The sequence below is a fragment of the Maylandia zebra genome, linkage group LG7 (assembly GCF_041146795.1).
Source record: "Maylandia zebra isolate NMK-2024a linkage group LG7, Mzebra_GT3a, whole genome shotgun sequence".
Taxonomy (NCBI): domain Eukaryota; kingdom Metazoa; phylum Chordata; class Actinopteri; order Cichliformes; family Cichlidae; genus Maylandia; species Maylandia zebra.
The window spans coordinates 66,344,897-66,357,217 of record NC_135173.1 but is presented as its reverse complement, the minus strand read 5'-3'; the positions used below and the strand labels follow the sequence as shown (position 1 = coordinate 66,357,217).

Genomic DNA, 12,321 nt, shown 5'->3' with positions numbered 1-12,321 from the left:
TATTATTATTGTAGGCAGAACCAGAACCAGAGCAACACACCTGCTGCTGTGCATTCATAAAGAATAACAACTCTCAACGCATCAACACTTTGTCCTGTGTAACTGTGATTGCTAACAGAAGGACTCACATTGGAGGACGACATGATGCCAAAGAGGGGGAAGAGAATGGCGGGGAGCATGGCCGTCATGGACAGTGGAATCACCTCCGTCACCCAGTATATCGCCATCAGCATCATCACAAAGCCACATTCTGCCTCCTACAGGGAAAACACATTAAGATGATTACACACACACACACACACACACACACACACACACACACACACACACACACACACACACACACACACACACACACACGTGCAGAAGTTAGAGACGGTAAACTAGAGTCACTCAGCAACCACTTCAAAACACCTTCAGGTAATTATTTGGGTTGTTGAAGCATTGTCTAAATGTAGCTTAATTCTTATTGTTATACTTCTGCATGTATGTATCTTTGCTTTTGCAGATCATTTCAATGCTGCGCCTTTTTTTAAACAAATAATACAAATTCCAAAAAACCCCCAAGAAAACTGGATCTGTACTGAAATTATCCAGAAAGAACCAGTTTTGTTTATTCAGTTTTTTTAAATTTAATATTTTTATGGATAAATTTCACAGTATTTTATACTCGTTGCATTTTCAAAAACAGGATCGTTACTTTTTGTAAAACACATTTGAGGGAAGTTTTCATTTTCCATTACTGCATGCCCTCACACATCAAAATGATTTAGCCTAAGCAGTAACTGAGGAAAGGCAATGCTAATGGTGTATCAATCTTTCCTCAGGCACCGCTTCTTCTACACGTCCTGGGGGAGGGAAGCTCATCTCCAATTATCCTTTCAGCACACCGCACCACTCTTTGGTGAGCTTTGTGGTTGTAAGCGGTGCTGTTGCCATACCACGTGGTGATGCGTCCAGTGAGGATGCTCTCAAAGGCACAGCGGTAGAAGGCCCCGAGGATGCAGGAGCTCTTGCCGAATATCTTCAGTCTCCTGAAAAAGAAGAAGCGCTGCTGCGCCTTCTTCACTGTTTAGTTTGTGTGTACTGACTATTGAATGCTGAGCTGTAATCTACAAACAGCATTCTCTCTGACGTGTCTCTCTTCTCCGGGTGCGAGAGGGCAGTATGTAGTGTCAGGGCTGTGGCATCATCAGTGGGCCTGTTGTGGCGGTATGTAGCGGTTCCAGTGAGTCGGGCAGTACAGAGCAGATGAAGTCCCCGACCAGCCTTTCAAAGCGTTTGCTCATGATGGGGGTCAGAGATACCGGTCGCCAGCCGTTTAAGGAAGAGGAAGGAAGAGATGGTGGAGGGTTTGGGTACAGAGACGATGGTGGCCGTTTTGAAGCAGGCTGGGACTACAGACAGAGAGAGGGAAAGGTTGAAGATGTGTGTAAACACTCCAGCCAGCTGAGCCGCGGTTGATTTGAGGACACAGCCGGGAATCCCGTCTAGACCAGTAGCTTTGCCTGCGTTCACTCGTCCTCAGACACAGTGTGCACGCTGACATCATCCATGACGCGCACACTTTCCAGTCTCATGGTGTTCGCTGAGTTTAAGCTTTTGTTTGAGGCCTGTGTTTGGGTCGTCATCCTGACTGCCACACAGCGCTACACGACAGAAGCTCTACTTGGAACTTTGTTAAGATCCGCCAATGCAGAATATGATATTTTGCCATTTTTAAAGGGGTCTTAAACGTTTGATCAGTACTGTAGTCTAAATTCAAATTTAGACTGAAATAAAGTTTAGATTCCCATGTACTAATATAATTAGCTCAAGGTTGCCTTTCACAAGAAAAGCTGGTAGAAACAAACACCTTTTACTTGCTTTCTACTTTCTTCTAATTTGCAATCCTGTTATTTTTTAAACCTAAATTGTAAAAAATGACCTTGAAGTATCATTTTATGTGTTTTCATTTTATGAAAGTATATAAACTTTTATTTATGGCCATTATTAGAAAAGGATCAAGGGTCAGCTGGCACTATGCACAAAGGTCTGTTAGCCGTATTTATAGTGACGGGAAAAAGTGTAAAAGATCTCGTAGTGCTTAGAGTTGAAAAAAGTGTATACCGTAAGTACAAATCCATGACTGGCTGATAGGAAAGCAAATAAAGAGCGAACGTAAACTTAATAAAGCACAGAGACTGTTCAGATCATCACAAAAACTCTACAATAGCTACAACCTACTGAGATCATATCATAAAGTTTACGTGCTATACAATTAAAACTAGCAGTGGCAACATATTTCACAATATGCAAATAATGATAGGAGCTGCTTAAAAACACTGATCAGTGCAATTTCAGTTAAATGAAACTATTATGGAGCGGATACAGTTCCCGTCATATTTGTGCACGCACCTTTGTTCCGATGACCAGAGGAAGAGGGAGCAGCAGCAGCGGCGTGAGGATGATCAGGAGAAGGCTGTGATAGTTCCACAGTGCTTCGCTCAGCTTCGTCAGCATCCTCCTGTCTCCCATCGATTTCGTCTCTCCTGCAGGATCCTGCTGTGACCCCGCAGTTATTTGGCTGTGATATGTTAGAGAGGGTAATGATTGACTGAGAATGACAAGCTGGAAACCGGTTTGGGGAAGTCATCAAACTACTGGAAGCTTCATTTTACATTTCCATATCAGTTTTCTTGAGCAAGATACAAAAGCTCATTAGTAACTGTTGGTTATCTCTCCACTAAGACAAAGGTCAGATGTTAATGTGACAAGGCTTTTCATTTATTTCAAGTGTGGTGCTTGAAAGGGTCAATGTCAGTAGTTTCTCTGACATAAAAAACAAAATATAAAGCATGTAAAGATACTTACTGAGAATAATTTTTACTAAAATGCGCATAGCAAATATACATACACAGACCTAAAAAGTTGCTTCCAGCGTGCGATATGATATTGTATGTGTACATGGTTTGGTGAGCTCTAAGGTTTTCCTCCTTCAGTTCATAGGGAAAACTCTTTCATTTACCCTGATTTTTAAGGATTTATCTATTTGATCCTGGTGTGAAATATTTAGACACAATATTTATTTGCTAGAATGTCGACTTGCATCATTTCCAGTCCTCATTATATTTTAAGAAAGAATAAAGACTGTTATATAATTAATGTTGAATATTCAGCAACAATTTAAAAGCAGGCACCAAAAGTATGCATGATATGTGAGTATATGCCTAAGTCACGAAACTTACTAGCTCATTGTGTAAAGTTGAGTCTTAATCTATACTCCAAAGAACATGCATCAGCATGACATGGCCCCCTGCTGACGGTAGTATATTTTTCTTGTGTCTGGCTATAAGTGTGAGAATTCCAACAACTTCTGCTATCTTTTAACTTGTTATCTTGAAAACCTCAGAGATCCATTAAAGTTTAGCTGAGTTTATGTCTGTTTCTTTTGACCCACAACTAATAACTAAACAAAATTCAGGAAAATATAAAAAAAACCCAACTTTCCAGATGGAATGTGCTGACAGCACACAAACCACTTCACTTTATAAGTTAGACTTTAATGTCATTAAGAGATTTTTGTGCAAAACTCTTGAGTCACCCTCATTTCTTTCTATTTTGCTTTCAATGAGCCAGAGCTGAGATACAGTTCCCCACCTTTACATTTCAAAGCTTTTCTTTGGACAGTGGCTGCTGTTTCACTCAGTCCAGTCCTTGTACCTCACTATTTTCAGAGGAATGTTTGCTTTGCTTATTAAGCCACACTGACCTATGACAGACTAAACACTGACCTATGAATCATTCAACCATTAAAAAAGCCACCTAACTCAAAGAATGAACCTTGAGTTAAGTTGTTTGGCCTGCTGTTCACTGAAGCCTCATCAGAACAGGAGGAATACGGGTAAAATAAAAATCTGAGGTGTGGTATATTATAAAAGCACTGGACTCTACTCCAAATATAACAATTCTGGTTGAAATTGCTGTTATTATAAATGTTGGAGGTCAGGAAAGAGATACAGCACTGAGTGTCTGCTGTCATCCATAAAACACGGCTTTATCATAGTTTGTGTTGCATTTCAGCCAGTGGTGTTGGAGATCTTGTCCAAATAATTGGAATAATGAAAACATACTGTAAGACGTGCACTGTGGTCATATGCAGCCAGCTTGCTTTAACTATTCATTAATTTATTTAGAAATTGAATGAAGTCATCTTTGAGTACCAAGCACATGAACCTGTGTGATAAATCTGTCCAGGAAACAGAATTCTCCAAATCAGTGGAGCTGTTAAACATATACAGCAGTTCACCTGTAGCAGGAAGGGTTATCTTTGTTTCCTTAATGAGTTTGCGTATTTATTTTTAACCTCTTTAGAGGACAAGATGTTGTCGAGTCTGTTGGAGCACAGAATGAAGTCCGCGGAGCTCGTGTAACCACAATGACGTCACTGTAGATGCATACTTCAAATATATGAAGCAAGATATATGGAATCATATAGCAAAGAAAAAAATTATAAATAACTGTAAGTATGTTTTATACTTTAGATTCCACCCTTTGCTTTGTTGACAGTGCTGCAAACCCTTGGACTTCTCTCAATGAGCTTCATGATGTCGTCACCTGAAGTGGTTTCACTTCACAGGTGGGCCAGTCAGGGTTCATCTGTGGAATTTCTTGCCTTCTTAATGTGGTTGGGACCATCAGTTGTGTTGTGCAGAAGTCAGGTTGGTACACAGCTGACAGCTCTATTTGACAACTGTTAGAATTCATGGCATAAACCATCAAGCGTTACGATGAGACTGGCTCCCATGAGGACCGCCCCAGTAAAGGAAGACCAAGAGTCACCTCTGCTGCTGAGAATAAATTCATCCAAGTTCCCAGTCTCAGAAATAGCAAGTTAACAACACCTCAGATTAGAGCCCAGATAAACGCCACACAGAGTTCCAGTAGCAGACACATCTCTACATCAACAGGACAATGAGCCCAAACACACCTCCATGCTGTGTCAGGGCTATTTGACCAAGAAGGAGAGTGATGGAGTGCTACGCCAGATGGCCTGGCCTCCACAGTCACCTGACCTAAACTCAATTGAGAGGCTTGGGATGAGATGGACCGTAGAGTGAAAGGTCCAACAAGTGCGCAGCATCTCTTGGAACTTCTTTGAGACTGTTGGAAAACTATTTCAGGCGACCACCTCATGAAGCTCATCGAAAAAATGCCAAGAGGGCACAAAGCAGTAATCAAAGCAAAGAGCGGCTATTTGGAAGAATCTAAAATATTAAACATGTTTTGAGTTATTTCACATATTTTGTTTACTACACAATTCCATATGTGCTCATTCATAGTTTTGATGCCTTCATTGAGAATCTACAATGTAAATAGTCATGAAAATAAAGAAAAACCATTAAATGAGAAGGTGTGTCCCAACTTTTAACTGGTAGTGTGTGAGTTTAAGAGTGCTGTTTTCTCACCTCTAGCAGCTTGGCCACCTCAGGATTGAAAGGTGCTGTTTTGATGTAGTGAAGGAAATGGGGAAGTGAAGCCTCTGCTCCTGGCTGACCGTAATCTTGATGGTCTTGATGGTGTCACTCAAATAAAATCCCGAGCACCACTTTAAATCACTCCACAGTCACCTGAACCTGTTGAACATTAACACTGAAACCACAGACTGTTTATGAAAGATGGACATCATGACATCACCCATTGTTTTTTATGAACCAGTACTGGGGTTCACATTGGCCGCCTACTGTAGTCCGTGTGGGTCTGTCTACAGAGATGCTACACGAGTTCCCCCTCAAAAAGCCTCAAATCAGAGCGCATACTCGAGTTCACCACCCTAAACATGTTGCAGCTGTTTAGCTCACAACATCTGAATATTTGTGGGGAAGAAACTGCTTATTAAAACTATTGTATTAAAATTACTGTGACCAGATTTCACGACTGAAATGTCCAACAGTGCAGTCCGGAAATTATATAATGGAGGTCATAAGTCAAAGACCTTGCTTTAAAAAATGTTTCATAATAGGTTATGCAACATTATACTTGAATTAGTTGTAACCTCACTATGGTTTAGTGAGGTTTTCCAAAAACAATACTTTGTTGGGAAGATACCTCTCCAGGAGCTCTGCGTGTTTTTTACATAACGCTGAACACTTGAGAGAGGATTTGATTTTTGGCAAGAATTCTTGGTTTGAGTAACGATCTCCATTCCTGGCATTCAGAAAAGTTTCTGATAGAGTTGCACGTTTTAAAATAGAAGTTCATAGAGGTCTATGTTCCTGGAAGTGGGTTTACTCAGTTATTTGGTAAACTTTCCCAAGAACAAGTTGCGTATTCCTGAAATTATACACACAGTCTTCCAAGATCTTCTTCAGGTTTGTCTCAGAGTTACTGGATAACTTGCTTGCTTGTGTCTCTGCTGGCAAAGTATTTAAAGAAGTTGTGAAATGTGTATTTGAACCTTGACTGTCCTATTTCCTGGAAAGCTGCGGATATTCATTGGAAAAAATTAGACTGAATATTCCACAGTCCTAATTTATTCATTTTTGAAGAGCTGAAGAAATTTTAAATGTGGGCAAAAGTGCAGACGTTTGGAACCAGGCAGAGGCATTTCTCTTTGTCTCCATGTCATTAGTGGGGTTAAACAGTAGGAGCTGACATTCCAAACTCTACTTCTAAATATTTAGGATTGTTTAGGATTTATGAGATCGCGTGTATGAGTGAAAACACTTGTTCAAGAAAATCCCCAGTGCCACGTAAAATATGCTAAAACCTAACAAAATGTATTTACTTACATTCTATTCAAATTTAGATTTTAAATTAAATACATGTACAAGCAATGTGGACACACAAATTGAAACGTACAAATTTCAAACCCTAAAATTATTGTATGATTCTTGAAAACACCGATCAGGGAGTTGTGCTACAGTGTTGCTACAACATCCCTGGTAGAGGGATGGGAGTCGACTCATTTTAGATTTTTAATGGCGATACGAAGATCAGCTGGTGAAAACCCCAGTATTCTGATCCTGATAGTTTTTTTCTTCCAGGGACACAACCTATAAACACTTTTCCCCAACATATGTTATACATTATTTATTCCTTTTATTTAATTTAATGTATTTATTATTATTAATAATTATTCATTTTACTTTGCTCAGATCAATGCAACAATGCTCTCTGCCTTCTTGCTTGTTTCAGCCATCATAACTCCTGATACTGATTATCAAATAGCCAATATCAGCTGATAACACCGATGACTCAGCACAGCACTAATTCCCTGGTAGTGCCCTGTTTTTGGATCTGATATTAGGCTCATAAGACAATAAAAATGTTTGTAAATCACCTGCAGACAACAGGGGGAAACAGATTGAATTTGAATCTGTATTTCTTACTGATGCTCATCAGGTAAAGACAGAATCATTACATGCTTTGTAAACTTTAGACCCTCCTACCAGCCATCCACTGAGGTCCAGGGGATATTCCAGGAAACATGAAAATATTTTCCAAAGAGCTGGTCAGCAAATGCTGCTTTTGCACCTGCTGTTCTCTTATCTGGAGCATAACTTGTTCCAGAAAAGGACACGTCAGCAGCAAATGTTTCCATGACGATGCATTTTGGTAAGAAGTACAAACACTTCTAACAGTGAAAACCCACTTACATTAACCCTGAACTTGCTAAGCCCCAAATTCTGCTTCACTGTGCAAGTTTTCTTTCTTCTTTCTTTAGTTTTGATTATAAAAAGGCGTTTTTGTTGTTGAGAAAATCCAAAAAAACTCTTTTGTGCAAGGACTTTTAATTGACAGTCAACTTCTGAACAACTACAGCTCTTCTACTGTGTAATATTATTAAAATTTGATTTGGTTTTGACTGGAACAGCAACTTGAACTGTTCAATTCAAACGGAAAGATGTAAGAAATGAAAGCAGAGTAAAGATCAGCTGAAAGGAAAGTAAATGAGATGGAGAAGATCTGCATGTCACGATATGCTGGGAGAAAGTAGCTAAAAGCAGACGCCACGGGCACAATGATGCAAACAGAAGAGCAAACCTCTACTTTTGGTCAAAGACAAATTCCACAAACACAGAAATCCATGAGAATGAAACGGCACATCTTTAACTTACAGAGAAAACAACATGAAGAAACCAACACACTGTGGACTGAAGGAATAAATACACAAAGGCTGATTAGGGGAATGGGGAACAGGTGGGTAAATAAAAAAACACAAGACAAAGGAAGTAAAACTAAATCCAACACACGAAAGACAGAAAATACTAGCAAATTAAAATGGGAAGTAACATAACAAAGAGACAGAGGGTGCGTTCCAAATGTTTCTCCTATCCCTAACCTCTTTCCTCGCAATGACCTCGATGAAAATGTCATCGAGGTCATTGCAAATGAAGAAGAAGAGTAGTGCGCTGAGAACTGGAACAGCCTTACACTAGCCTCTCCTTCTGTCTGACCAAGATGGCGGCGCGCACAGACGCAGCGGCTCACTGCTCCTCACGTTCGGTGTTTTGTTTTTTACTTTCTCTACGTGTATCTGTGTGGATGTGTGTGCTTTTTATCATTATACATCGAGTAGAGTCCACCTACAGTCGCCAGGACCTTTTGAGTTTGGGATTACGCTGTGCAAGGAGCATTACATCGGACTACCACCACTTTCACAGCATTCCGGAGGACATAATAAGAGCTCCAGGGTCTCCGTGGTTGGTTCTTCCCAGCGGCAAGACAAAGAGGAAACGTAAACAAAGGAGGCAAAAGCGTGGCTGCAGGGCGGGTCCACTAGCTCGGCTAAAGAAACAGCCATTTAAGCCACCGCTTCCGAGTATTTTCCTCTCCAACGTCAGGTCCATAACCAACAAAATCGACGAACTGAGATTACAAATTGCAGTCAATAAGTGTGCACGGGACAGCAGCATAATATTACTCACAGAGACTTGGCTGCAGCCATCAATTCCGGACTCGGCTATTGAGCTAGCAGGCCGCACGGTCCACCGTCACGACAGGAACGGCCACTCCGGTAAGATCAAAGGAGGGGGTTTATGCATCTACACCAATGACAGCTGGTGCAAAAACACAAAGACTGTAGACAGCCACTGTTCCCCGGATTTGGAATACTTGACTGTGAAGTGCAGACCCGTCTACATACCTCGCGAGTTTACTGTTGTCATGGTAACGGCCGTGTATGTACCACCCGATGCTAATGCTAACTCTGCCATGGAGGAGCTGCACAAGACAATAAGCAACCAGCAGAACTCCCATCCAAACGCAGTGCACATTATAGCTGGGGACTTCAACCATGCTGATTTAAGGTCAGTATTCCCCAGATTTGAACAGCATATTAAATGTGCAACGAGGGGGAAAAACACATTGGATAAAGCCTACAGCAACATCCAAAAAGGCTACAGAGCAACCCCTCTACCACATCTAGGTTTGTCAGACCACATGTCCATGCTGTTGATCCCTGCATACACTCCCATTAGGAGAAGAGCCCCCCCAGTCACAAAAACTGTGAAAACCTGGCCAGAAGGTGCATCACATCAGCTGCAGGACTGTTTTGAAAACACGGACTGGAGCGTGTTCGAACATCAGGACCTTGAAGAGCACACAACATCAGTGCTCTCATATATTAACTTCTGTGTCAACAGTGTCACTGTGGACAAACGTCTCCGGGTGTATTCCAACCAGAAACCCTGGATGACTAAAGAGGTCCAGGTCCTGCTGAAGCAACGTGACGCCGCTTTTAGATCCGGTGATGGTATGCAGTACAGTGCAGCCAGATCTCAGTTGAAAAGAGGCATCAGAGAGGCCAAGGCAGCGTACAAGAGAAGGATCGAAGACCACTTCACCACCAACAACTCACGACAGGTATGGCAGGGAGTTCAGCACTTAACCAACTACAAACCTGGCAATACCACGTTGACTGAGGGTAACGCGGAGCTTGCAGAGGAGCTGAACCACTTCTTCGCACGCTTTGAGGTGAAGGGACCAGAGGCAGCAGCAGCAAAAACATCGGACAGCAGCAGCCCAAGCCTCATAGTGCAGGAATATGAGGTGAGGCGCACACTGAGGGCAGTGAACCCCAGGAAGGCCACCGGACCAGATGGGGTAACCGCAAAGGTCCTAAAAGAGTGTGCAGACCAGCTGGCTGGGGTCTTCACTAAGATCTTCAACACTTCACTGTCCCAGTCCTGCATCCCGCCGTGCCTAAAGTCAGCCACAATTGTCCCACTGCCAAAGCGTACTAACATTAGCAGCCTCAACGACTACCGACCAGTTGCTCTAACACCTGTTATAATGAAGTGCTTTGAGAAACTGGTCCGACGTCACATCATGTCCTGCCTGCCACCCACACTCGACCCGCTCCAGTTTGCATACAGAGCTAACAGATCAACTGAAGATGCCATTGCTACAACGCTCCACACCACCATCTCTCACCTGGAAGTGCAGGGCCGTTACGCCAGGCTGCTCTTTGTTGACTTTAGCTCTGCTTTCAATACGATACTCCCGGACAGACTAATAGATAAACTGCTGGAAATTGGACTTCCTTCCACCACCTGCCGCTGGATCAGAGACTTCCTCTCAGACCGTGTACAGAGAGTTAGAGTGGGGCCTCATCTTTCCTCAGCCCTCAGCCTCAACACCGGCTCTCCACAAGGCTGTGTACTGAGTCCCCTACTGTACACTCTGTACACACATGACTGTGTTAGTTCCCACCCAGACAACACAGTCATCAAGTTTGCAGATGATACCACTGTGGTGGGGCTCATCTCAGGGGGAGATGAGACTGCATACAGAGCTGAAGTTCAGAGGCTGTCAGATTGGTGTGCAGACAACAACCTGGACCTCAATACCACCAAAACAAAAGAACTGGTAGTTGACTTCAGAAGGAGGAAGTCCGAGTTGCAGCCTGTCAGCATCAACGGGGAGTGCGTGGAAAGGGTCTCCAGTTTCAAGTTTCTGGGTGTGCACATAGACACAGACCTCCAATGGAGCTCTAACACCTCTGCGGTCTTAAAGAAGGCCCAACAGCGTCTCCACTTTCTGAGAATCCTCAGAAAAATGGACCTGAAGAAGGAGCTGCTGACCGTCTTCTACCGCTGCTCCATTGAAAGTGTGCTGACATATTGCATCGGTGTGTGGTTCTCCAGCTGCACCACAGCACACAGAAAGGCACTCCAGAGGGTCATCAACATGGCCCAAAAAATCATTGGACATCCTCTTCCCTCCCTGAAGGACCTGTACAGCACTCGCTGTCTCAAGAGGGCACGCAGCATCCTACGGGACTGCACACACCCAGGACACCGGGTGTTTAAGCTGCTGCCGTCTGGCAGGAGGTTCAGGCTGCTGAGGTCCCAAACAAATAGACTCAAGGACAGCTTTTACAACAGGGCAACAGCCCTGATCAATGTAAATAGCTGACCTGACTGGATACCTCCCTGGACTTTTTAGGGGGAGGTAACAATGTTTAAAACGATAACAATAATATTTATATTTATAACAAGGTGCAATAATAATTAATGTGCAATAATAACAGTGTGCAATACACATACACTTATTCTTCTTTTTTATACTAAGTTAATATACTGTGTTGTGTTGTTTGTTACGTTGTGATGTGTCATATCGTGTCGTGTTGTGTTATATGTAGTGCCGACGTAGGACAGTTTTTCCAATTTCATTGTACTACTGTACTATGTATGACTGTGCAATGACAATAAAGAGTTATCTTATCTTATCTTATCTTATCTTACAGCCTGACATCTGTTATTATGTAACAACAATGTGCAGAAGATGGACCACAAAACTCTTATCGTACTTCACCACAGCACTTTCTTACCCCGTTGTTTTATAGAGGTCATATAAATGAGAACAGCCTGTGGAAAAATATCGCTTCAGTGCAAAGGTTAGAATTGTAAACAAGAAGAAACATGCAGGTCCAGAAACCTGCAGCAGCTGGATTCCTTCTCCTGACCTTAAAAAGCTGCTGGATTTATTAAAGAGGCTCCGTGTTGTGACTGAAAGCTATAAACAGGAATATTTTGGCAGCTGGCCTTGTAGCATATGTATTTGTAAAAATTTCACTTTTAGGTGGAGAATATTTAAATGAGTCACAGAAATGAGAATTAAAAAGTCTGTGACACAGAATTTACTGTAAATTGCATAAGGAAAAAAAAGTGGTGTTAAAACTTGGAGAGTTTATTTTCAGGAGGAGGAGATGTTATCAGAGTGCACAACTGGTACTTTGCATGGATGAACTTTGGCTCTGTCCTAAAATTCTTGGCTCCTCACTGACACAGTATTCATGAAACGAAGCAGATATGTAGGGGAGACCGGGGATAGTTG

General features: G+C 42.2%; 1 protein-coding gene across 2 annotated transcripts in view; it reads right to left on the bottom strand.

Annotated features, from left to right (window-relative positions):
• The window catches only part of LOC101485269 (solute carrier family 13 member 1), a 35,366-nt gene extending 26,331 nt beyond the window's left edge, over window positions 1–9,035 (bottom strand). Inside the window, exons 1-4 of one of the 2 annotated variants that reach the window (XM_076886943.1) lie at window positions 8,910–9,035; window positions 5,448–5,631; window positions 2,398–2,566; window positions 129–257 (exon numbers count right to left, since the gene is read on the bottom strand). In XM_076886943.1, coding sequence (XP_076743058.1) covers window positions 129–257; window positions 2,398–2,517 — 249 coding nt within the window. In that variant the 5' untranslated portion in view covers window positions 2,518–2,566; window positions 5,448–5,631; window positions 8,910–9,035. The remainder of the gene's footprint in view (window positions 1–128; window positions 258–2,397; window positions 2,567–5,447; window positions 5,632–8,909) is intronic. The other variant, XM_014413114.3, reaches the window with a different exon arrangement.
• Between the last annotated feature and the right edge of the window lie 3,286 nt (window positions 9,036–12,321).